This window comes from Neopelma chrysocephalum, unplaced genomic scaffold, assembly GCF_003984885.1.
Source record: "Neopelma chrysocephalum unplaced genomic scaffold, ASM398488v2 Primary Assembly neopelma1_25, whole genome shotgun sequence".
NCBI classification, from domain to species: Eukaryota; Metazoa; Chordata; class Aves; order Passeriformes; family Pipridae; genus Neopelma; species Neopelma chrysocephalum.
In genome coordinates this window covers 9,131,187-9,157,540 of record NW_020897694.1, presented here as the reverse complement: position 1 = coordinate 9,157,540, position 26,354 = coordinate 9,131,187, and the positions used below count along the sequence as shown (strand labels likewise).

At 37.0% G+C, this 26,354-nt stretch overlaps 1 protein-coding gene across 7 annotated transcripts in view; it reads right to left on the bottom strand.

Annotated features, from left to right (window-relative positions):
* FNDC3A (fibronectin type III domain containing 3A) overlaps positions 1-26,354 on the bottom strand; it is a 118,581-nt gene that overhangs the window by 75,633 nt on the left and 16,594 nt on the right. For 3 of the 7 annotated variants that reach the window (XM_027674362.1, XM_027674364.1, XM_027674363.1), the window contains 2 exons: positions 24,010-24,138; positions 2,961-3,036 (listed from right to left, as the gene is read on the bottom strand). In XM_027674362.1, the coding sequence (XP_027530163.1) occupies positions 2,961-3,036; positions 24,010-24,111 (178 nt within the window). In that variant the 5' untranslated portion in view covers positions 24,112-24,138. Of the gene's footprint in view, positions 1-2,960; positions 3,037-4,843; positions 4,934-24,009; positions 24,139-26,354 lie in introns of those variants that run through there. The other 4 variants (XM_027674371.1, XM_027674365.1, XM_027674366.1 and 1 more) reach the window with 3 other exon arrangements.

The window sequence follows — 26,354 nt, the reverse complement described above, 5'->3', positions numbered from 1 at the left end:
CTCACAGAAAATGCATTGTTTGCTTCTCCATTAATTAGTGCTTTAAGTTTTCATTACTTCATTGATCCAAGGACAGCTCTAAACAGTCACTTTAGTCACACCTCTCTTTTCTCCTGAAGAGACACTGACTCATTATTTTCAGGTTGAGAAGTTCTATCCTATGTATAGTGTAGCCAAAGCAAGGATAGTTCTCTTTACAAATAGAATATCTGACAAGAGCAGCACAAAGATTGACGGAGCATCTCAATGTTTCCAACAGACAAATATATGATGCAAGATAATACAATTAACATTATGGTTAGATTTATTAACAATTCACATTGACTTCAGCAGAAAGCACAATCTCAAGGGGAACTGACCAGCAACCAAGCACAAGAGAGATCCAGAATTATCCAAGGAAGCGAGACTTACCAAATCGTCCAAACTAATGTATCTGGTTGTCTGCGCTTCTATTGGGAATCCAGAAGCAGCTCACTACTTCTCAACTTCCAAGCTCTCATTTTAGCACTACACTTACATAATTTCAATTTTATATATAGTACATTCATGATAAAGCTGCATATGCACTTTTGCAGAGACTTTTAAATTAATACATTCAGAAAAGGGTATAAAGATGGGTAAATATTTACAGGAAAAACTAGATTTGAAAAGTTTTAAGAAACATTATAATGACTAAATTAACTTCCCACTGATTGCGTCTCCACTAAATTTCAGTCACCTTGGTCTTCTTCATGCCTTTTTTAAGATAAGCATCTGTGTACATTTATCCAAACCATTCTCATTATATATTTCTGCATCTTTAACTTCAATTTCACCTAATAACTGAGTGCATACAATGAAGAAACAACCAAGGAACTAATGCGAGCTTTTTTTCTTTAGAGACAATGCAATAGACTCCTGCAGTTGTAACTCATTTTGCAGACTGATCATTCATTTTGTAGACAAGTCAAGGGCAAACCATGTTCGAGAAGTTGTAGCGGAACAAAAATGACCACCAATACCAAGTTACTCTCTACAGCTTACACCATCTGAAATTGTTCACTTTATACAAAACTCTACACAGAAAACAGGACAGTAGACACTCCTCATTACTTGCAATACATACAATGAAAAAAGCTACAGCATCAATTACTAAGGGAATTTTTTCTTTAAGCCAACAAACCAAAAGGTGGAAAGATCCATCGGCATAGCACTCAAAACACAGAAATGTCTCAAGAGTGGCAAGAATAGACCAGAAAAGCAATATTCACAAGATCATGTGCAACTCAGATTCTGTACCAAGATTAGTGAATGTACAGATATGAAAAAAACTTTATGCCCCCTATTTAACCACTAAGTATAAGCCACAATTTCATCTCCAGGAAGGAGGAAGGACAAGGAGAATGTCTGTGTGACAAGAGGTTTGCAAAAGCTTTGGAACTGATCTGGGAGGTAGGTTTCTAGACTGCCACTAGCACCTTTCAGGAAAGTTGTAAATACTGTACCTCAGCTTACACTTAGTGAGTCCCAGGAACAACTGCCTAATAACTACTCATGCTCACTTTCATATTTAAAGCATGAAGAAATCCACAGCTGAATCAAATCACAATGGTGAGCTGCCTCCTCGGAAAGCAAGCAGGACTAGGCAAGGATAAAAGCTGTACCATGAAAGGTTAGAGTGTACCTATAAAGATATGATCTGAATATTTTTGCAGTTCATTAAACACTTCCTGCTTTGAAGATGATCATGCAAGGAAAGTGTCCATTAATTCCCCACCACTAAGCCCATTTGATAACTAAAAATCAGAAGCAAACATGCAATACATGGCACTCTTCTCAGTATTTTGTGCAATAGAAACAAAATACATCTTATCTGTTCTTTAACTTGAATTGCAAGACAAAATTCACTATGTTCCCCTCAGGTACTGCCAAGTAATTATTACATACCATGTTTCAAATAAGCCCTATAGAACCATGAGCTGCAGCACTGATTCATTTGTGGCTCAAAGGATGCAACAATACCATGCAATCAGCACAAAGTTTTGAAATATGGCATTAACAGATGTGTAAACTTCAAGAACTGTCAATATAAACCTAATCACGATTCAAGGCCTCCTTTTAATAGGTTATTTTGTAGCCAAAGGACCTGCCTATGACACTGGAAACCAGACCTTTTGATTCTTCTCAGATTGGAGAGAAGAGGGAAAGGAGATGAAAATACTTGTTTCAAATTCCCAGAACAGTACCTGTTGAAGCTGGGCCAACATTCAGAAAAAAAAGAAGGCAGGATTCACTGGCCCAGAAGACAGCGAGCAAAAATTTGACCCCATAGCTGAACCTGTGGATACTCTCTTAACACAGTAAAATGGTATTCTAAACAGCAATAGCTGACTGCTCATTTCTTGTGGTACCTCTTGTAGAGATGCTTAACTGGTAGCTACTGACATTCAGAGTAGAAAACAATACCCAAACTGACCATTGCATAAGGGGTGCTACGCTCAGATGAAGCATTTGTATTTTGAAGCTGCACTTGCTAGAACTCAGAAATAACACAATTTGGCCCACAGAGATGAGAAACTAGTAGTGGGAAACAATGTCCACATGACAGCTAAAAATTAAAAAAAAAAAATCCTCCTCAAACCATATTAACAACTGTAGCTTTTGATTTGAGGTCTGTGCAATAAATGAGGTTAGTCAGAAGTTGCTATAACAGCATTTCCCTGTTTGCTTTGCAAGCTGAAAATGTTCCCCCCCCTTCCCCTCCCCAAGAAATTTAATTTCATCTAATATAGGGAAAAGTACTTTGTTTATGGTAGGGAAATCTAAATCCAATGATGCTTAGCATAAAATATTTTAGGTCTTTAAACAGCTCTTGTATTTAAAATAAGTTCTGTCAGTCTTTTACTTTCAACACCACAAGTTGCCTTTTATTAATCCTGATTCAGACTCAGGAAATGTTAAAATAAATTTATCAGCTTTACCTGTAATGCACTGATACTGTCCATCTTCTCTTCTTATTGTAAATGTTTCCCCTGGATTAACTTGCACAAGAATAACCTTAAAAATAAAAGAGTGTTTACAACCATTACATAGGAATATGTTACAGAAGTCTGGTACGTGCAAAAAAAAAAGAAAAAAAAAGTTTTACTGGGAAAAAAACATTTTTTTTCCAGTTAGTAAATACATTATTTTTCACTTCACACTGCTTGCTGCCTTCATCCCACAGAGAAAGAGATAAGAGCAAGAACAGCACAGATATTTTTAAACAAACATTTTTCAAAGAAGGAGAGAATAACAAGTAAAACAGTACCTGTACAAATTTTATTTTCTCAACTGCTTAGTATAATTAAAAAGCTATTTGTACAGCTTAAATTATTTCAACAAATTGCATTAACTTCAACATTAATCAAACCATTACATAAACTTCCAGAAAGAAGCCTAGAATTCCCAATGTTTGAATTTTCATCAGCCACCCAACAAACAGCTTTCAACATACGGAAAATACTGTGTCATTTCCTTCTTTACACGACCCAAGCACGTTTGTGCATTCATTAACGATAAAACACTATTAGAAGTCATGACAAAGTAAGTGCACCAGATGCCCAGCATGAAACAATATGTATAATTTTATTTGTGGAAAGCTGGTTATCCTAATTTTGTAAACCCAAGCAATGCAGAAATGACAGCAAAGTACACTTATCAGCCAAAATAAACAGAGGAAGTCTGACGTACCAAAGAAGAAGCCTGTTACCATTTTAGCTTTCTGTATTCTTATTTGAATCCTGCCATTCTGTGAGAAAAAAGCTTGTAAACATGAAACACTTAGCTAAAATTATGAACAAAGGAGGGGGGAAAAAGCAGAAGAGCAGGTGCATTTCATAATTTCTGGTCACATTTTTCTTCAGTCTTGCTTGCACATGTCTAAATGGAGCCTATGTCCTCCTCCTCGTACGAATCAGACACCGACAAATCCTTATAAACACGACTCTTGAGCATTATGGCCAAAAATTTACTTTGTTAAATTGCTAAAAGAAAATAAAATTTGTCATGTTTACAAAAACAAACAAACAAACAAAACCAAAACAAACCAGGAAACTTGAGTGTTACTCATTTTAGGATACCAGAGAGAAATGAAAGGGAGAAAAGAGAAGGCAGAAATCACATGAATTCTTCCCCTTCTGGTAGAGCAATTTCACAAATTAATGAAAAGATGGCAAGTTCTACTCTAACATAGCTGCAACTTTGATGAAATATGTTAGACATTCACATTTTCAAGCTCAGACTGTGTGACTCAACACCGATTTAGCTCAGCTTTGAGCATGCACTTAAAACCCACTATTTTTAGTTGTTTCACATGTTTTTTCCAGCAGTTTTAGGCTCTTTGAGAAGAAACAATGAACTATATCACTATTTACATTTTATCATGTTAATAAATTTTCCAGATCTTCTGAAGTGTGACCCAATATAAAATTATAACTAAGAGTTAGCATTCATAATATAATCTAAACTTAGGAACAAGATGTTTTTAGTAATGAACTTCAAATAAGACTTAAAGGTCTTCAGAAAATATTGTATTGCTAGAGTTTATTCAGAAGAGTTTTACGGTAGCTTTTTAACAACTGGCTATCATCACCTTCGGAATGTGACAAAGGAGAGAAATAGGAGTGGATGAGTTCTTACAATTTCTTTTTCAGATTCCCCAAGCAGGCATAGCTTTTCAAAGAGACATTTCATTGATGTACTCTCCCTTCTCTGCTACAACCGAAAGTTTGAGTTTGAAATTTAGACTGGAATAAAAGCACCTAAAAGCTTCACAGTACATGAGAGTGTCTTTCCATCTGTTATGTGTGGGCTGGATACCTGCCTTTGCCCAAGTCTTTTGGCTGATTTAGATACCCAAACTCCCGGGAAGTGCCATTCTGGCTGCAGCTGATGTGCCAATCTGTACCATTTTCAGCTCAATATTCTTTGCCTCCATCATATGAAACATGAGAAGCAGAAAAGCTTTAGGACAATCGCTGGTCCTTGATGCCTGCTTTTAAAGTAACAGGGAATGGGGGTTGACTGGTATTCCCATTTTATTCCCATTTTTTCTGTGGGAGTGCCTAAGATTGGTAATCTGGGTAATAATAGAATCATAGAATCAGATGGGTTGGAAAGGACCTCTGAGATCAAGTCCAACCCTTGATCCACTACCGCTGTGGTTACTAGACCATGGCAATAAGTGCCACATCCAGTCTCATCTTAAAAACCTCCAGGGACGGAGAATCCACCACTTCCCTGGGCAGCCCATTCCAATGCCTGATTACCATCTCCGTAAAGAATTTCTTCCAAATATCCAACCTAAATCTCCCCTGGCACAGCTTAAGACCATGCCCTGTTGTCTTAATGTTGTCTCGGGGACCTGTTGGCTCTCCTCCTCCACACCTCTTGCTGCAGGACATCCAAACCGGAGGCTCCAGCCAGCAGAGTGGATCTGAGCGTGGGAATACGCATGCTGGCCCTGTTGCAGCAAGTGGGGCCGATGCCTCCTGGGTTTGTTTTAAAAGCAGCTTCTCCTGTGTGAGAATCTTTGTTGTTCACTTCACAGCTGGTCTGAGAAGGTAAAGGCTCAGCCACAGTGTGACAGAGTGAGAGGGGCACTGTTAATGTAGCAGCTGTGCTATGAGGCAACAGGTCTCCTGATGGAGTCCAGCTCCACTCTGACACTCAGGATACCATCAGATTTTCACATCACTGACGACATCTGACTTCCACTCAAAAGGGTGGGGAAACTTACCAATTTAATACAGTTTATTTAGATGAGAGTTCCTGGGAACTGGAAACAGAGTCTTTTTTGTCAAGGGACAATTAGCCTACTTGATCCCTGACTGTGTATTTCACTGGCTCCTGCTTTCAGCCTTGCTTTTATGTTGAGCATTCACATTTGTATTTTACAATTGTTCCAAGACAGGCTGTATTTGTTGCCAAGTGTGCCAAAAGAGATTCTGAATCAGGGCTGAAGTAACTTCAGAAGTTTCAAGAACTGATTGCTTCAACAGTCTTTGTGCCGGGGCAGTGTGTGACCAGCACTGGTTGCTGGACCAGCCTTATCACTGCTGAACCCCATGGAGTGATCACAGCTTTGAGAAAGGCATTTCTGACACCACGTCAGTAGATGTGATTTGAAATAAGAAAAATTAAAGTTATGCACAGAGACAGATTGATACTTTTCTGGTCAGAAGAGGTATTACCAAAGACAGTCACTCACAGGAATTCCCTCTTACCTAATGAAAGAAGGGAAGCAGCACATAATCAAAGATGCAAGAAAATTTCTCCGAAGGAAAGTGTAACATGGGTTTTTCACAGCATCATGTTTTAGGTAAAAAAAATAAAAATCTATGGGTTGCTTGGTATTTATAGCTCATTCATCTTATTCTAAGTAGCTTTGTGCAGGCTTGCATATCCCATCAGCGAACATGCTACTTCATGAACCCTGGCATCAGTGCTTCTGAAAACCAAGGCCTGAGTCTCTCACACTGAATATTGTAGATCTTGATCTCCTTCCTCTTCTGGGCAAAATATTTATGTTGGCTTAAACGGAGTGAAAAGCTTTGGAAAAATCTGATGGTTCAGACTCTCTTCTTATGCTTCAATCATTTTGTGACAAATTCTGTTGCTTTACTCACAGCACCTAAAGACTCATTTCTGATATGTCAGTCTCAGTGGGAGTAACCTTTAACATGGGCACTTTTCAAATGCCATTTCTCTTACTAAATCAACAAAACACTAATTAAGGACTTCTCAAGCTTAACAAAATTATGCGAACTTAGGACACTTGATACAAGTCAAGAATCCTACAAGCACTTTTAAAGCATAACCAACCATAACAGAACTAATAAAATTTAAAAGTGTAATTTCTCAATGCTAACAGAACTTGGACTCAACATGTTTTTGAATCAAAGCATGTTAAGGCATTGCCATTAAGAAATTGGAGTACTAGGTCAAAAACTAGTTCTGTGTCATTTCCACTGGGACTATAAATTGTTTCTTTTAAACAGTTATTTAAAGATGATCCACATGACCTCAATACAGTTCCTGATGAAAAACAGTACAAAATCTCTTTCCAGAGATTAACATATAGGCTGACAATACAAGAGTGCAGCTACACATTTATGCTAAAATATTGCATAAATAAAACACAATGACCAGCCAAATGGCTAAAGTTTGAAAAACCTATAACATCAGTTGCCAAAGACTGTCAGGGTTTAAACAGTAAAATCTCATACTTTTGAATAGTACTTAATTTATTCTACAAAGGCTATTTTAGAAGATAAATCCAAACCAAATGAGCAACATACTAAGCTTTGTAGTAGTTTAATTAAATTGCCCGGATTGGCAAAGACCATCCTCCTAACAAAACTAATCATGCCATACATTAGAAAGCTCAGTATGCTTTTCCTGAAATTGCTGTTTGAACTCAGGCTGTGGCTCAAGACAATCAAGAGCACAGGAAATGTGCTGAAGGTCTGGGGCAGCAGACCAGGTCAGCAGTCCGTCCAGCTCAGCACTTTGACTCTACCGCATCAATTGAGATGCAGTTAAAGGGGAGCAAGTGAACCAGGCCACTTTCTGCAGTCCCATATTGGACTCTGTTATTGTCCATAAGTTTGCCTAAATTTTTGAGTTCACTTACAATTTGAATTGCCTCCACAACTTCCTATGGCAGCAAGTTCCTGAAGTTTACTTTTTTAACATTTTAAAACTATCTCCTACTAATTCCATGTTCCCTAGTTTCTCTACTATGGGATTTGCTGAAAAACAGTTCTGAGAAAATTTCACCCACCTCCTTCAATATTTTTTTAAGCCTTGGCAATTCCCCCCTCCTTGTCCCCAGTCTCTGCAAACTGAGGGGTCCTAATATTTCTGATCTCTCCTAGGAGAACTGCTACATTCCCTTGACTATTCAGTGATACCTAAACGCACATAAGTATTCGGAAAGTAAGCAGTGCTCAGGAACATTCCCAGGTGCTAGAACAGTCACCTGCAATAATGAATAGGCTGATGCCAAGGAACAATCTTCTTCCATATAAAACTGGAAACTATTCCTGAGATCACTCTTACCAGGCAGTTTGCAAGAAAAGATGATTTACTAAAACTGACTGCCTTCATGACACTTAGCCTCAGTTTCCATAAACATTTGGAGCACACTTAAATTACTAATATATAAACAATTCCTGACAGAAGAAGTATTACATTTTGCCTCTTTCAAGGATTAGTTAAGGGACACACTCTGAAGTAGCTTTTAAAATCTCTTCTTCACCTTAAATTACAATTTGAGCTGGTCTGATATGGCAAATACACTCTTAGAATACAATAATTCTTATATAAATTATATAATATTTCTCTCTTCAACAAATTCCAAATTAAAATATAATTTTATTGTAACTCAAGTAGTATAATCACATCCTACAGAGATACATTGACTTGGACATATTACCACCAACAGATATGATAATTTAAAAATAATTGCATCTTAGGATATTCTATATGAATTATTACTACATCCGTGTGAGCAGGGTGGAAAATATTCAGATCTTGCAACTAGAGAATTAACAGAAGTACAAATGTTCAAAGAGGAGAATGCTCAATGTTTTTTATTTTCATTCGGTAATCTCTTCACTATCAGCAAGAGAAACTACAGGATGTTTCTGCAGGCTGAAGCAGGAAAGCAGTTTAATGTTTTTTTCAAAGACTTTGGCTTATTTCTACCACAGAATAAGTGAATTTAATAAAAATGGCTGGAGTCAGAAAAAAACCCTGTAAGACTAAGAATACAAACAACAAAAGGTGGAAGGGAGATCTGTGCAAGGCAGAGCTGCAGCCACCTTGACTCAGAGGGCTGCCTCCAAAGAAAGGAAAAACTTAAGGCCAAATGTTAACACTTATCTCCAAAAAGGTCTAGAAGTAACTTTTATCAGCAAGAAGCAGAGGCTCCTTGAAATACCTTAGAGGTATTTCACTCTGCCAATATGGTCACAGCAGTGTCTTTTAAAAGCAAAACAGCAACAATACAAAACATAGCTAATTTATATTTTACTAATCCTTGTCTTTAGGCATAAGAACACTTTCACAAGCAGCCCAAGATTTTGCTTGTGCCAGACAAATACACAGTTAACGTATTACTTCATTGGAGCACATTGAGGGACAAATGGATTTTAAAACACAGAACTAGTTAATCTTGTTTTGAATATGTTGTTTTGCACACTAATTAAAGCCAAAAATCTCATTAACTCCACCGAAATAACAATTAAAACCAAGCCTTCATTCCGTAAGATATGCACTTCTATAAGCTTCTCTACTTGAACTTCCATCCTTCTAACGCAAGTAGTGATGTACTAGCAGACCGACAGGTTTCAAAACAATTTCAGCTAGCTGACAGGAAAGAAGGGCAGCATCAGACCTGTGGCATCATCATAAATGCATATTTACATTACAACAAGAAGGGAAATGTTCCCCTAGTACTTTCAGTGACAAAAAAAAGGGATAAACTATAAATAGGCTTGCACAATTAATAACTATTCTTCATCATGTGGTTAGTAAGCAAGATGGAAATAAACCTATGGATGTTATTGAGAAGTACCAATATCAAAATCAGATTCATCCTAATAAGGACCCTAGATGAGGTGAAGGACTTGCAGAGCAGGAAAACAAAAGCAGCTTAGGTCTAATCCACAAGGATGTTACTTTACTGTTCTAAGGCAACATCTTTCCATAGCAGAAACTGTAAATACAACTAGAAGTCCAAACTATTTCTGTCACTATGGAGGGAAAAAAATAAAAAGCTGATAACTAAACTATGAAACAACGCAAAGAGCTCTAAAAACTAACTTCATAAAAGATCTCATAGCAAGTTTGACACATTTTTCTTCTTTTGCTCACAACTATACATGTGCAAAAGCAGCTCTCCAAATAAAATGTAAAAAGCTAAAGAACAAAGTTTTCTCTCCAAATAAACACACATGATACAATCAGTCAAAAACTAGTGCCTCGAAATTATTTTGTCATTTCTATCGATTACATATATGCAGTGGACCTTTATTGCTTAGGTTCTAAAAGTTCAAATTTAGTTCAAAGTAAAAAAAAAAAGAGTAACAAAAACCCCAACACCCGAACAACAAATGATTGTGTTTAGAAGTATACTAGATATTCTTTCACACAGATCAAAACAAAACACATTCAGAATTGAGACAGTTGCTAACATTCTCCTCTACTCTGCTCTATAAAGTTATGAAGACCTTTCTAATTTGGGGAAAGTTTTGCAGATCCCATTTGAATAAGGTTTACGGAAGAGAGTCTAATTACCCTTAGCACATAATGATGATATTAAGCATTATACATTCTACAGCCCAGTTCAAATAATACCTGTATTTCTTAAAGGACAAGAGTGACTGAAACAGTTTATAATTCTTCTAAGCTAGCACAAACATCAAGAGAATCAAGTTAGATACAATAAAACCTTATTTACAAGTTTGGTATTCACAGCCACATTTTCAAATCTTTTGTAGCAGGTAACAAACTGTGTTGCCCAAATAAATGCTTTTATACTAAAAGCCTCTCTGTCCACAGAAGAAGTTATTACCTACTCAATATGCAAGAAAATTTAAAAATATTTATTTTTCCTAATACATGCAGGTTTATTTCTAACCAACTAAGTCTTAGGTGAAAGACTGAAACTATAATTTTAGAGTTCCTGGGACATGAAAAAGATTTTTGTATTTGTAATAAAGAAAAAAAAAAATCTATATAAACATCAAGCTCATTCTGTCCAAAATATCTTGGCTTTCAAACACACCCTTCAGTACCAAGGACTATCAGCCTCCTGAAGGGAAAAAGGAAAAGGTTAAGTTTTTTTAATCCTCACTGAGGCTAAAGAAACTGAAATACACTAAATATTTGTGTCATGTGTGAAGTTGCAGGATATGCCCACATGAGAACTGGCACTCTGTTCTCTCCACAGGCTGGCACTGTCTACAGCCACAAAGGCAAGAAAACCAAAGAAACTGGACTGCATTTTAGTGTAAATGAGTATTTTGAATCCTTCTCTCTCCCCAGTCACCCACCACTTCACTCTGAAGGGGAAAGGAACTGAGTGGGTTACTCGATATCTTCCTCTGAAAGAAATTAGTTGTGCTTTGTGAATTTACATGTTTTTCCAGAATGAGTGAAATCTGGGACAAATTTTCCAACCAAGTTAAAAGCCTCTGAATATACGTAACTAGAATGCTAATAGATCTACCACTAAATATATCATAGGGGAAAAAAATCCCCAAAATCCTTTAGCAACAAAGCTGATTCCTAGTCTGTCATACTTATTAAAATACTGACAAATGTGGGGAAGTAAGAAGGGAAAGAGAAGGGTGGGGGGAGTGTGTGTGGGGAAGCTAGAACATGTTACATTAATTTTAGCCATTGCTAAAATTGTATATACAAAATGAAGAAATAAGAGTATGTTACATTACATTACAACTGTGGTTAAAGCACACTCCAATATAACCGCATAGTAAGAGACTGTTCCTGTAAAACAAGAAAGATTACAAGTTGGAGCCAGACAATACTACCGAAAAGCAGAGTTCTGTTTTTTCCCTCATTCTGGAGTGGTTTTGTGGGATGTGTGTGTTTATCGGGGTAGCAGGGAGTTGTTGGTTTTTTTTCCTACAACTTCCTAAAAACCAAAACGGTTAAGTGTTCCAAAATGTTTCCTTGGACATTTAAAACCCTAATTTAAAGAGAAGAAAATCACAAACCATTTCTATACTAGCAGAAACAACATTATTTTCTGAGATGTTTTACTAGGAAATAGGAAAGAGCTTTAGGGTTGCTTTGTTTTGTTTATTATTAATCTGAAAGCATCTATATTTAGCTTTATATGGTTATAGGTGCTGAGTCAGTAGCAAATGATTGTCAGTAAAATCCACAAATAATGGAAAGACTTTACCAAAATCGTATTTCTAAATGCACTATTAATATACATCAACATGGGGATGAAAAAAAAGAAAAAGAGACAGCAGTGGTTTGTCTAAAAATACTGCAACTGAAATCAGCTCAGCAGTACTCAGAAAATTTTTAACCAAAAGAACAAAGGTAAATTAATTTTTGAACATTTTTCAAATTTAGGAAAGCATTTTAGCTAATGCTCTTGGTCATTCTGACTCCAAAAAAATTTAAAACACTGAACCTTTTAAGAGGATGGTACAGCCAAGCTCTTTGGAAGACGTACACTGTATCTTTAAAAGTCTGTCTGCAACAAGATTTAAAAAGGGTGTATTTCTAGAAAAGGGTGAATATAATACAACATAACTTCCAGGCAGAGCCACAGTTATGCTCTGTCATTAGGGCACGTATTCAGAACAATTACATTTTTCTCCACTAATAGCTCCAATCAAGATGTTAATTAGCAACATGCTTTATCTCGCAACCCATTTCAAAAGCCTTAGCACTTTGACTTACTGTTGCTCGCATCCTTTTATTTCTGTCATTCAACTGGTGCTACCACAGTGACAAAGGATGAAGGAGGATTCAACAGTCACCACTCCGGCTGCTCCAATCTGTTCCATTCACTTAATACTGAGGTAATCTTCGGTGATGTGTTGAACACTGCCCCCCCCTTCTTTTAACAGGGCACCTTAACCTAAATGCCACGCTGGAGTATCTCACTTTACCTTCCTCTATAGCTGTACATCCACGAAGCATGTGGAGGCAGGATGTGAAAGGTGGGATCAATTAACAATATAGTCAGCAATACCTACCTCAAGCCTTCCTTCCTATCAAATTAGCCAACGTACAGTGAGCTTCCTGCTGTACACGAATGTATCATGTCACCATAGCAACTAAATCAACAAATAGCTGCTGCAGCATCTGCTTCTGGATCATCTAACGTCAGTCAACAGAAGGTTTGGGTTTAAGAGAACAAAGCTTCCAAATATATGCCATTTTATAACTGCATTTTTAATCTAGCCTCCGATTCCCAGATAGGATATACTAACTCGGAATCAACCAACTTCTGACTTTATAATCTGTGATGCAGCTTATGACTTCATTTTGCAAGTAAGCCAGAAAGAAAGGAGGAAAATAATACTTTGTAATAGAATAAAAAGATACAGCAAGGAAATAATCAATTGGCTTCACAGAGTGTGGTTCAGTGAACATGGAAAATCAAACACAGACTCAAGATGCTCTGCCATGGCTCCAACATGGAATTACTGTGATTTGTAGGTTTGTAACCTCACCTATGCCAGAGTTCCCATTTGTAGGACTAGTACAACAACATTTGTAAGTTCCTACATGCTACTTATCAAAGAATACTGCAAGACTAGAGTGTTGTTATTCATTAGCAGCACCGGAATTGCCAGATGCAATCACATCTGTGGTTGAGCTAAGGTGATGTCAGTTACAAACACACCACAATCGTTTTTCCATTGATTGTGTGTTCAAGATCTGCTTTTTATAACATAACAAGGCTAATGAGGCTATGAACTACTCTTTTCCACAATCAAACCCACTAACGCTTAGAAAACATACTAAATGAAAAAATGCAAAATATCTATGTAACAGGTATTACAGAGAGTATATGATTATTAAATAGGAACATTTGACATCAGTAATAAAAGCTAAATTAAAACAGTACTTTAAATTTTATTTCTGAATTGCCAAAGGCTTGTGAATTTAATGGTGAAAAACATTACTTTCATATAACTCTTTCTTAAAGCCATTTTCATAAGATTTTTCTATCTCCCATCTTCTTTTAGATCTCCTAAAAACTTACTCCCTCCACATTTATGTTGGCTACTAACCAATAAAGAGTTCTGAAAATTTTAGGTTGAGCTTTGTACTATACCACACCAATTCGCAGAAGACTCAGCACACAACATTTCTGTGTTATCTCTAAGGGAAAGTAACGTTAGAATTTTCTTTTTTTCCCTTAAAGTATCTTCTGTTTTTAGTATCAATGACAGATGAAAACGGGCCTCTCACTATTATTTATAGAAGTGTCCTACAGACTTTGATCTTTGTCCAAATAACATGATGCAACAGTCTTAACACTAAAGTTCTAAATATTCTGTTTTCCACAAATTCGAATTTACAGGCTTTCCATGATTACACAGTTCTCTAGCCTAGCATCTGCTAATATTGACTGTAAGGATCTAACTGCTCTATATATGGAGTTTAACACTTTCTCAATGAAGAATAGTAAACATACAGGTAGTGAAGGCCATTAACAAATCCTGGTTTTCAGGACCAGGGAGGAAATCCACACAGAATTAAGTGTTACATAATATGTTATAGTAGCAATTTACATTCTTGGGATTTTTAAAAAACAAATCCAACCCAAACTATTTCAGCTTACACAGATAATAGCAGCATGTTCAAAAAAAGCAAGAGAAAAAAGCCACCTTTTTGGTGACATGCTCCTAAGGCCTGTGTTTTCAGAGGACAGACCAAGCAACTCTTCATCATTTTTCTAAAAGGCAGCTGACAGATAATAAAATCAGCAAACATTTAATCTTTAACTACTGCTATAAGATACTGTCAGCACCACTGAATGTGCTAAGATGACAGAATATCCCTAGAAGCAACTGGAAACGGGGAGATTGGACAGATGACTAGACTGCTCATTGGCAGTGACATTCAAAAACTATAGGTTTCAATTAGCTTTCATTGCTTATTGTAGAAAGGCAGGTTGGAAAGATCCAAGAATTGTTGGGTTTTTTTTATTCTAGCAAATAAATTGGTTTTGCTTATGAAAAGTTTTTTAAATTCTTACTGTACTTGTGTTTATCCCCCTTCTCTTCATGTGGAAGATGATCAGCAGAAAGCTGATCCCTGGGAAGAAGGGCAGGGAAAGATGATTTGGAGCCTTGTTTTATAAGAATACAAAGTTTTCTTATAAGAACCAGTAAAAGATAAATGTTAAAATCTGCATCTAATGTCACTGATAAACATTCAAGACCTCTTAGTGTCCACATACAACAGTATCAATCAATTTATGTTCCATACTGTCTAATTCTTTACTATTGAGAAATACTTATAATTTTCATCTACTTGCTTTTGCTTTATTTGTCTCATCTCTTTTGCATTTTCAGTTCTCACAGCTTGGCTGAGCAAAGTTTTATTTGTCTCATTTACAGCAAACCCAATCTGTTTCAGCAGCACTGACACAGTCTGTGGTTAGCAGATAGTGCACAGAAAATTTGCTTCTTAAAATAATACCACTATTATATCTTTAAATCAGCAAAAGTATAAATGTAAGCAGTGTTTCAAAGAATTTCGATAAAGCAACGGACAAAATTTGTGCTTCAAAGTTTTAAGCTAAGCCTTGTTTACAGGGAATTAGAAGGGAGCAGTGTTAGGGGCAGTCACTGAACTCTAGAACTTTGAGGCCTCTGGTCATGGCCAGGGGTCAGACACATTAACCTCTAAAAATAAAAACTGGAAGACTTCAATCAGATTATTCTCATTTCATGATTTGTTGTTTGAAGGTCACAGGACTTCAGTTTCATAATGCTAAGCAAAAGTGGATGAAGAACAAAACTCATACGGCACAGCAAAGTGGTAGCAAGGGCTAGCTAATACCTTCCAGGGGCTAGTCCCCTCAGTAGGTGTTTTCCCTGATCAACAACTGCAACAGTCCAAAACAGAATTAGGGAGTAAACTTTCACAGAAGTTTTATCTAGATGCCCTGAAAGTATAGAACTGCCAATTTAATGTTGGAAAACCAAGTAATTTAACAAAGATTGTTTGAAGTGAAAAATACAATTAAAAAAACCCCAAGCCCCCAGTTGCTTAAGGTGCTACTAAATATTACACAGAATAAACCCCCCCTCATTTCTAAAAAAACCCCCAAACTCAACTTAAAACTGCTGTAATGTACTATGTGTGGCATTGTTCAAAGAAAGTCAGGTGCTTTGAAGATTTTTCATCTGATTCCTATCAGTTTTTTACATACTGTATTAAAAAACATAAAAATCTTCTCTTCCCATCATAACCCGGTCTTCTTTACAACACTTGTGGAATCAAAACACCCTTTTGCAATCATTTCAATTGAGTATCAAAAGTGAAGACACTTTTCAGCTGTACTTCAACTGTATGTACTTTGCAACTCTCACACTTTGCAGGCTGTACTAGCAGTTGCCACAAAGTCCTCTGTGTTGAACAGGTATTATCTGGAGTTTCCCCATGCAAAAAATAATACTCCTGAAGACTCTCTACTTCCAGGCTCTCTGAATCTGTTGTGAAGATTTTAATGCTGAGAAGAAGGGAAGAGTTAGTTTGCTCTTTAGCTCATATTTGAAACAACCTGAACAGTTGTGTCATTGTTAGAGAGTTCTGCTAGTATTTTCCTTCCAAGGAAATAACTTCCTAGTCATAACTAGAAACCAGAATCTCACAAACATTATGAAAGCTAGCCAAGATGAACAAAGTCAGGTGGAGAGTTAAAAGATTTGCTAAACATGTCTGAAAGTGTGTGCAATCAGTTAGGCATTTACCAAGAAACAATATCCAACATTATAAAGTATATCAACCCTTTTCACCCAGGGGGTGGTTAGGTGCTGGAACAGGCTCCCCAGGGAAGTGGTCACAACACCAAGCCTCAGTTCAAGAAGCATTTGGACAATGCTCTCAGCCACATGGTGTGATTCTTGGGGTGTCCTGAGAAGGGCCAGGAGTTGAACTCGATGATCCTTGTGGGTCCCTTCCAACTCAGCACGTTCTATGGTTCTGTGATAGCAGCTGAACAACATTATTTCAGAAAAGTCATGGAGTGACAGTTGATTCCCCCTCCGTAGCCTAAGGCAGAGCCCTTTCAGCCCTTGCCCTGACTTCTTTCGCTCTTCTGAAGCACAAAAAGAGGGCCTAGCAAGCAGCATAGACACTCTTCTTTCTCTCCCCTACAAGCAGTAAATGCCATGAACTTTAGCCTCCCCCTCAGAGATCTTCCCTAAGCATGCCACAGCTGAGCTCACTCAGGCTGTGCAGTATTCTGTAATTTATACAGTTGTTTCAAGGGCCAATGGGATAAGCAGGAGAAAAAGGTACCACCTTCTCAATTTTTAAAGAACTCTGCTGAACAAAATTCAAATCTAATTAAAGTCTGTCATAAATACCCTTTATATCCTTTAAGAACAACTCCTTTCCTGCAATGCAATTGAAACAATTAAGAGAAAAATATAAATAAGCAAGCTGAAATTGAATTCAGACATATAAGGAACGTATAAGCCATTGGTTTACAAAGTATTATGGACTAGGAGAGAATTTTAGATTTCCCAACATTGCTTCTGACAGCTCAGATTCCTTTTTGGGGATATAGCAAGTTAAAATCCCACAATATTTAAAACTATTGGATGTGTCTAACATTTTTACCTTAAATAGAGCACAAAAGGAAGTGCCAAAGGAAGAACTGTATTTCCCAGTTATTCAAAATAGCATTTCATTAAAAAATGTTAGAATGTTAAGCGTATCAATAGCACTTCTAATGTATGCTTTTTTTCCCGGATAAAGTACCCTATACACCCAGCTTTGTGTAAATTTGAGCATCAGTGTATATGAAACCACTGTGACAACATGAACTTGAGCAGGAAGAGAAATTAAAGGATACATACCCAATTAGATCAGATTGGGAAGCCTCAGTCAGCAATGGACCAATGGTTTGATGGGAGAAATCTCTACACCCCAATCCTTTCCCATATATTTTCTCTTCTACTTCAAAAAGAAAGGGAGAAAAATTAAAGCCAAGGGCCATTTTTTGCTATAGTATGTAAACCTGAGTTTATCTCTAGAATAGAGAATGTCATTCTGGCTGCTCTATACAGTGTATAATTCTGTAACACAGAGAGGGTTGATGGACTCTGCCCAGTTACAGCAAAGTCTCAATCACCATGGAATAGAATACGATAGACTATTTTGGTTGGAAGGGACCTACAACGATCATCTAGTCCAACAGCCTGACTAATTGAGGGCTGACCCAAGTTGTTAAGCGCATTGTCCAAATGCCTTTTAAAACTCTGACAGGTTTGAGGCATTGGCCACAACTCTGGAAAGCCTGTTCCAGCATTTCACCACCTCTCAGTAAAGAAATGCTTCCTAGCAAAAAACCCAGGTTTCAGTTAGCAGAGGATGTATTCAGATTACTTGTTAGCCAAGTGTGTAATTCTCATTTATTTTAAGAGTGGAGTTTCTGTAATTAAAAATATGACTTTGCAAAACAGTTACATTTTTGTCACAACTTACAGAGAGATTACAGGAGCCTGTGTTCTGAGGAAACAGTGGTAAGCACTACGGATGACTTTATAGGTCTGAACTCTGGCATTCAGATCCTGGCTTACTCAGCATTAAGTCTCCCATCGCACGGAGAAGGGGAGAGATGAGGACATGCCTGAGTCCAGGACACCACTTAGGCATAACTGTACCCTTCCAAACCTTACTGATAAAGGAGCACACAGACTCAGGAACTGGGTCCACTTGCAACAGACTGCAGAGAAGAACTGGGCTACCTCAATGCTGATAGTTCCAGCCAATTTGCACCTTCTCACCTCATTAAAAAAAGAGAGAAAAAAAAAAAGTACAGATTGTTAGCCACCTTCCTAAAACATGAAAGGGATCATCTTCTGGACATACTTATTTCTCCCCGTTGACTGTATTAGCAACCTACAGTGACTAAATGACTTGAAATCCAATTTTCACATGTCATCCAATTCTCCCATATGTCAGTTTCTGAACAGATTCATTCAACAGGAGAAATCCTGCCTCAAGTATCTTGGGAGGAATCTACTGTATCAGAGACCAAAATTAACGTAGGATTTATATCACGCACACGAAAACACATTTTAGAGAGAACAGAGGATTACTCAGAAGTTTTATGAGGATGTTTCATTCCATGAATTTTCATACCAAATACAAGTAGAAAAGGCTATGAACTACACAGCCTTCACTCTCGTTTCTACATTCATTTTCCGATAGCAAATATTAAAATAAATATATCTGAATGCTAGCATAAATTGTGCAATAAGTCTGATGCTGCTTTCTGCTAACCAAAAGCAGCATAGTATTTGTACATTACTATATACCAAAGAATTTTGAATCTTCACTTTCTGATGAGGATTATGGCTTCCTCTAGGAATTTTAAAGCAAGTTTTCAATGCATCTGCAATCAAGGACATAGCTTAAATACATCAGAAAAAATTCTGATCTCTAAGGTAAAAAAAATTTACTTTTAACTTCATCCTTCCTAACCAAAAAATATGATTAAGTCAGATAGAGGAAGGATCTAATAATCTTGAGTCATCAAAACTCACATCCTTGTAGCTTTTTTTTTGCGATGATGCTTTTTTAAAAAAATCATAGCCAACAACCAGTTAAAAACTTCTATGAAGAGATTTTTTTGTATACAGAATGTCTCATATAAGTTTGATGATGTGTTTTCCAATGACGGTTGCTACACAAAAGTACTAATCAATCCTGGGGAAAAAATACAGCTTGATAACGAGCTTCAATAAGCTGGCACTGAAGCACTTGCATGCCTGAGAGTTCCAGTGGTTCCAGGGAACACACTTCTGGTGCGCTTCAATGCTATGAAGTCACTGAAGGATGAAAGAATAATTGTCAACTAAACCAAACTTCAATGAATCTCCAAAACGAGAAGTTAGACGTATCTGCTAATTCAATAGAGCCAAAGGGGAAGTACAAAAAAGAATGACAAAAAAACTCAGCTAAAAAAGGCAGAAGCAGCCATGCACATACTCTGTGTTCTATGAAATCAAAACACAGATGAAAGGAAAACAGCACAATATGGAAACCAGGGACAACAGTTATAACAGTATATGTTGTTAAACAACTCTTAACATGGATTTTTTTCCTGTAGAGGAAAAGATCATGAAACATATGCAGTTCTAGGCTTGATTTTCAGCAATAAGGGAAAAACAAAGCAAACTGGAACTTGATAATGTACCATATGCTTTTCAGAAGCAGAAGTGTCAGAAAGAAAACTGAGGAAATGCATTTAGCAGTATAGTCTACATCTTCACCATTATATTTCTGCTGTGCTGCCCCATAAGTAAACAACCTGAAAGCCAAAAAGAAGATTGTTTAATTTGTTTTTATAGCCATCTATTGCTCTGCTGACTGAAGATTTTCTCCTATGATAACAGGTTAATAATAACTTTAAGATCAGAGGTTTAAATATTTAAAGAAGAAATTGGTTTTAGAAACACTAACTTGTAGATTTGATGCTAAGTATCTACTTTAACTCACACACAGGATATACATACAGACACACATGCACTACACACAAACACATACAGAGTGTGATTTTTGGAAAACCCACGAAGCATCTAAACTTCTCAATAAAGTTTGGAGGGTAAACAACCAGCTTCCCAAGCTAGAAGTATTACTTTATCCCAACACCTTGCCAAGAAATAAAGCTGAATAAAGGTCAAACACTGTGTGTCCAATTCCCAGAGAAAAGGAAATAGTTAACAGGTACTGGGCTACTTTGAGAGTGCTATCTACCTTTTCTGGTAATAAAGGACACAAAGGTTATATAGAAATGCCTCACTTTGCAACTGCTAGCTTTAGTGGGAAGGTGCTGTGAAGGTCCAGAACTTCAGGGTTGCTGGAAACTTGTGTCAGCAAATTACTGTTTTGTTTTGGAATAGCACTGGGTGCTGCAGAAACTTTCCAAAACAATTTAACATCAGTCTGTTAAAATAGTTTGAACTCTTGCCTCTTCTTTTTCTTTCCTCCCACCAAATCAGGACTCACATAATCAAGCATATCCTTCCTGTCCAGCCTCAACAATAATCAGTAGAGCATGACTGAAGTAGTATTCCTGACATGAAAAACTCTCAAGCACTTCTGTCCTCTCACAATATTTTCTCAGAGCCACTTGGTTTCTATCAATTCCTACAGATCTTCTCCACACTCCATCCACAACCCTACTCACCATCAAGATATAAGTACATTACCCACCCATGCTGAACACAGTGATAGGAAGGTGTGTTTAACAGAGAAGGAGGAGCCAACAGGCTTAGTCTTTGCTTTTCCTTTTCACTGGTTTTATCCTATGAAACTAACAGTACTCCCTTGTTCTGTGGGACAGAGAACGCAGCAGTCTCCCACAGCAGCACTGAGTGACATATGAACATCCAGTTTAAGTTCCCCATGTTTTCTGACTGAACACTCATATTCCTCTAACTTTGTGGATTGTTTTGTTTTAAAACATGGTGGAAAGTTACAGCTTTAGCCTGATCAGACACTTCCACTATTTGAAGCATATGACCTTTCATCTTAACATGTTCAAATATTTGTACTGCTATTTCACATTTACACTGCTAGCAGAACTTCAAGTATTTGAAACAGATTATCTTGAAGATATGAACTGTTTCAGAAAAGTACAGAATGGTCTGTATTCATTTGGAAACAGCTATGCAGTATATACAACATATGTCACCATAATTATAATAATTCTGGTAAGATGCAAGAAGGGGTGAATTGATTAAAAAAAATCCTCAGATGTTTTACAGCTGAACAAAAACTTACAAGTTTAGGATGCAGTTAACTAGTCTAACATAGAAACTACCAACATACAAACAAAATAGGTAAATAAAGAATTTTTTACTCGTCTTCAATACCTTTTCAGTCAGGACTGACTAAAACTAATTAGAATAGCTACAGACCAACCTATACACTATGAAGATAGAAGAATATAATATTTATTTACATGGACAAAACAGCTCTGAATTTTGATGGCAGGAACACAATCAAATTCTGTCAGCACTACAGATGAAGTTATAGTTTATGCAATCCAACACCACAATGCTGTTACGAAAGCAACTGGAGAAGTATTTTTCATATTTTAAGGAAGTAACCCCGACAGAATATGTGTACTGTAGCTAAATAAACAGACATTCAGAAAAATTAGCAACTCCATCATGAAGGCAGAAGTCTTCTCCCTTCTTGTAGTTTCAAAGTCACAAGGAGGAAAAAAAAGTAATACTAATACTAATATTCAGGTTAAAAATATTTTTCAAAAAAGATGAAAAAGGCTCAGCATTACAGTGTTTTGTATTTGAATACATCACACTTCATTTATATCTACCCCTTTCATTAGCGTACCATAAAAAACAAACAAATAATTTTAAGACTCTCTTAAATAAATAAGCACCTGCCTGGCCTTTCTGCAGCCTAAGTCTTAATGGGACAACCTTGACAGAGAAAGTAGTCCCTGCAATTCTGGATTTCCCATATTTCAGATATACAAAGTATTTTCTACTTAGTGATGGCTTTTAAATCACCAGAAGCAAAAAGGTTTTCCAGTAAAGTTTCCTGCCACTGAACAAATGCACTTGCTGATTCTTCATGAATCATGTATCAGATGGGAAGGAAGGACAGAAAATGGAAGTTGTAACTTTCACTAGACATTGTGGAACATGGACAGTAGACAACATTGTGGTATAATTGCTAGTTATCATGAAACGAGGGAAAAAAATTACATTTCTTATTGATGACTGAGAATTTGCTCAATATTTTCCGAAGATTCTCTTTTTTAAAATACACGAGATCACTACCAGTTCCACTTTAGACAGTAGCCTTTATGAGCTGCCCTTTATTTTTAACAAAAAAGGGCATCAACAGTATATATGTTGTTTTTCCCTTAAGAAGAAAGGGAATTTGTGCCCTCCACAAATTCATTTATTTGAAGAAACACTTTGCTTGTTTTCCAGTTTTAATCTCACTTGGCAGGAGAAAGACACAACATTTTAAAGAAAAGGCATATCCAAAAGAACATTTAAACTCATATCAGACTCAAAATCTTGCATGATTACAGACTAAGCTTAACAGCACAGTTTGACAGCCTTATTTTTGTGGAGGGCAGAACAAGTAGCTCAGTCTCAACTACTTTTGAAAGGTCATGGTGAATAGGGGAGATTCCCAAGAACTAGAAGAAAGCAAATGTCAGGGCAATCTTCAAAAAAGGGCAAGGAGGAGGATCCAGGGAGCTACAAGCTGGTCAACATCACCTTCAGCTCTGGGAAGATGAGTGAACAAATCTTCCTAGAAGCCATTTCCAAACACATTAAAGATAAAAAGATGACTGGGAGTAGTCAGTATGGATTCACAAAGAGGAAATCATGCCAGACAAACCTAGATGGCCCTCAATGTGAAATTACGAGCTTGGTGAATGAGAGGAGAGCAGCAGCTACTGTTTATCATGACTTTAGCAAGGCTTTTGATACTGTCTTGTATAACATCGTCACACAGAAACTGGTAAATCATAGACTGAACGCAGGCACCAAGACAGACTTAAAACTGGATGAAGTGCCAGTCTCGAAGTGTTGTGATCAGCAGTGCAAAGTCCAGCAGGAGGCCATCCACTAGTCACCTACCTCAGTGGCTGACCCTGGGGCAGAGAATGTTTACTATCTTCTTTAAAGACCTGGATGATGGGACAAAGTACATCATCAAGCGACACAAAGTTGGGAGGAGCAGCTGATGCGCTAGATGGGATGCACTGCCATCCAGAAATATAAATTCAAGAAGTGTCCAGGCAGACACTAACATACAAAAGCAAGTCCCACCATTTAAAGTACTCAGTTGTAAGCAAGTATCAATCTAGACATCATAGTTGCTAGCACACGCTGTGTCTCAGCTACTATGTTCTACCGTAGGGGAAGGTTTATTAACCTTAATAAGATCATGTGGTAATTTACATATATAGCTTCCAAATTAAGATGCGATCATGGCAGCTTGTCAACTTGGCAGCTGTTTGGTCCCATTCTTCTATGAAGAAGTTCTTTCACAATACAGGTTTTCTGCTTCACACTCCTTACAAATTTCATCTCTGCATCAGTTCTACCTTCACCCCAACCTCTCGTGAACGGCCAAAGCTGCACAAATATATTCCAGATGAAGGATTACTATCTTTTACAGTGTCAATATATCAGTGATACTGTTGTAAGAAAAAAAAAAAAAGGCAAACAACTGAAGTTTCCTTACCTGTTGTGCTCCATCCCCACTAACAATGGGGGAAGTCAGAAGAGGGATTTCACTACTTATAATCGAAGTGGTATCTAGTAATGGTGGATGTTCTGCCATCATTGATGGTACACTAATTCACCAGATCACCTGCAAAGAAAAGTTACTCAAATGGTTAAACTATTTAAATATTCCTGAATAATTATCCTTAAAAACAGCCTCACTTCAGAAACAACGACAATAACAAAAGACTATTATGAAACCAGATTCCTTTCAAAAGTATGTTTCCACAACAATCCAGCATTCAACCCTGAAGATGTGTTTTGTCAGCGGGTACAAGCCTTAGTTATAGAGAGAGGGTGCTTTAGACCCCCTCTAGCGGCTGGACCTCAGAAGAAGAAACATCACAGACCCGGAGCTAACAAACCTGAACTTTTTAACAAACCTTTAATAACAAACCAAGGTTTTGTCTAAGTTTGAATGGCACTGCTGACAAAACGCCTAGTGAGGGAAAAAAAAAGAAAAAAGCAGTTGCCTTAGAATCTACATATATAGTGTTCTTGTTTATATGAAACTGGTAAAAAAACCCAAGACTTACAGGGTCACCACAGAGACACTTGCTTTTTTCTTAATAATCTACCCACTTTTCCTATTATTATCACGAATGAACACATTATAGGAACAACTAGTTACTAGAAAATGTCCAAGTGAGGCACAAATGAATAATAATAAAAAAAAAATCTTCTGCACAGTCTGGCACTTCTTTAGTTTCAAAGTATATTAGACCCAGAAATAAAGCTGTGTCACTCTGATAACCAGTGGTCCTTTAATAGCTTTAATCAGCAGCTAAAACCTAGGGAGGGAGGGAAGAGGTAATGCCCACACACAAAATTATAATCCTCATAACTATACTACAAAAAAGCCCTTGCTAGCACACATTGTAAAGTTACATGAAACCTGATGACAAGAAAAAAAGTGACAGAAGCAAGAGGCCCATGAAAGCAGTGATACACTTCAACTCTGATGAGTATCACATAGCAACATAACAGAAAGCAGGATTCAGCCAAGCATTCCTTTCAATTACCTTAACAAGTCATAAGTAACGTGTTTTCTGGTATTTTGTGTGTTAATGCTATATGAAGACTGGATGGAAGAATTAAGACCAAAAAAGCTGAAGATCAACATTTTTCCATGCTGGAAATACATACTGCAAGTCTTATAAGCTGCTTTTAAAATTTCCTTTCATTTTGTTTGAAAAAAACTGCAAAACCAAACCACTAAGTTATACTGGTTTAGTGTACTGGTCTTAACTCAATCCCAGTTAGACTCAGTACACTTAGCTTTCGAAATAAAAAAAGAATTAGATCAACAAGAATTGAGAAATTGGTGTTTCCTAACAAAACAGAAAGACAGATGGAAAAAATTCACTGGGGTGAATGGCACACTTAGAATTCCCACAAGTTAATCATATTTTGCATCTGAAAACAGTGCTTAACATCAAACATGGACATAAAGATTAAGCTCAGAAGCAGCTTGTACAGTATTTTTAGAACAAAACTGCCTCTCTTAGCTAGTACTTACAGTAGTCTGGTAAAAAAAAGTAGGTACAATTTTGAATTTACACAGTCTGAGTCAGTAATGCCACAGGCGTTACACGTTTTACCTTGATATCATCTGGCTAATGAAACTCTCTACAAAGACTTCCAAACTTCTCACACAAATATACTGTCTGCTCATAAACAGAGATGTTTACTTGTTACAGCACATAACTTTAAATAAAAAAGGAGTGATAAAATCAGCTTAATGACACTGACTTCAATGCCAAGCTCTAGAGATATTTAGTTAAAAAACTGCTGTTACAGATTACTACTCAGAGGCATCTTCTAAAACTCCATCCCACCCAACTGACTGCTTTTACTTTCTTGCCCCTCTAAGGTAGATGTTGTACCTCTGCTGTGGGTTGAAACCTGTAGTACAGTGCTGTCAGTACAAGAGGACTTGGGCACTAACAAAGCACTAGAAGCCTCTTGTACAGCTTATACAGTACATATATAGTACATATACAGGATGGTTTAACTATTCCCATACTGAAGGTTGTCCTGCTGTAAAACTACAAACTTGGGAAAAAAACCATTCTGATGCTATATGAGAGGATTCATTTCCTTTCCTGGTATAGTCTGCAAAGATTTAAACTGGGGAAGAAAAATCCCTCTAGGTTAAAAGACTGAAACATAACTGTGAATATAAAGATTCATCAACACTTATGCTAAGTCATTTATACCTGCTTAGCCAGGTTAATTAGTCTCTCAAACAGTAAGAGCAGAGTTTTTTATTCCTATCTTACTTTAAAAGCTTTCCTCCTCATC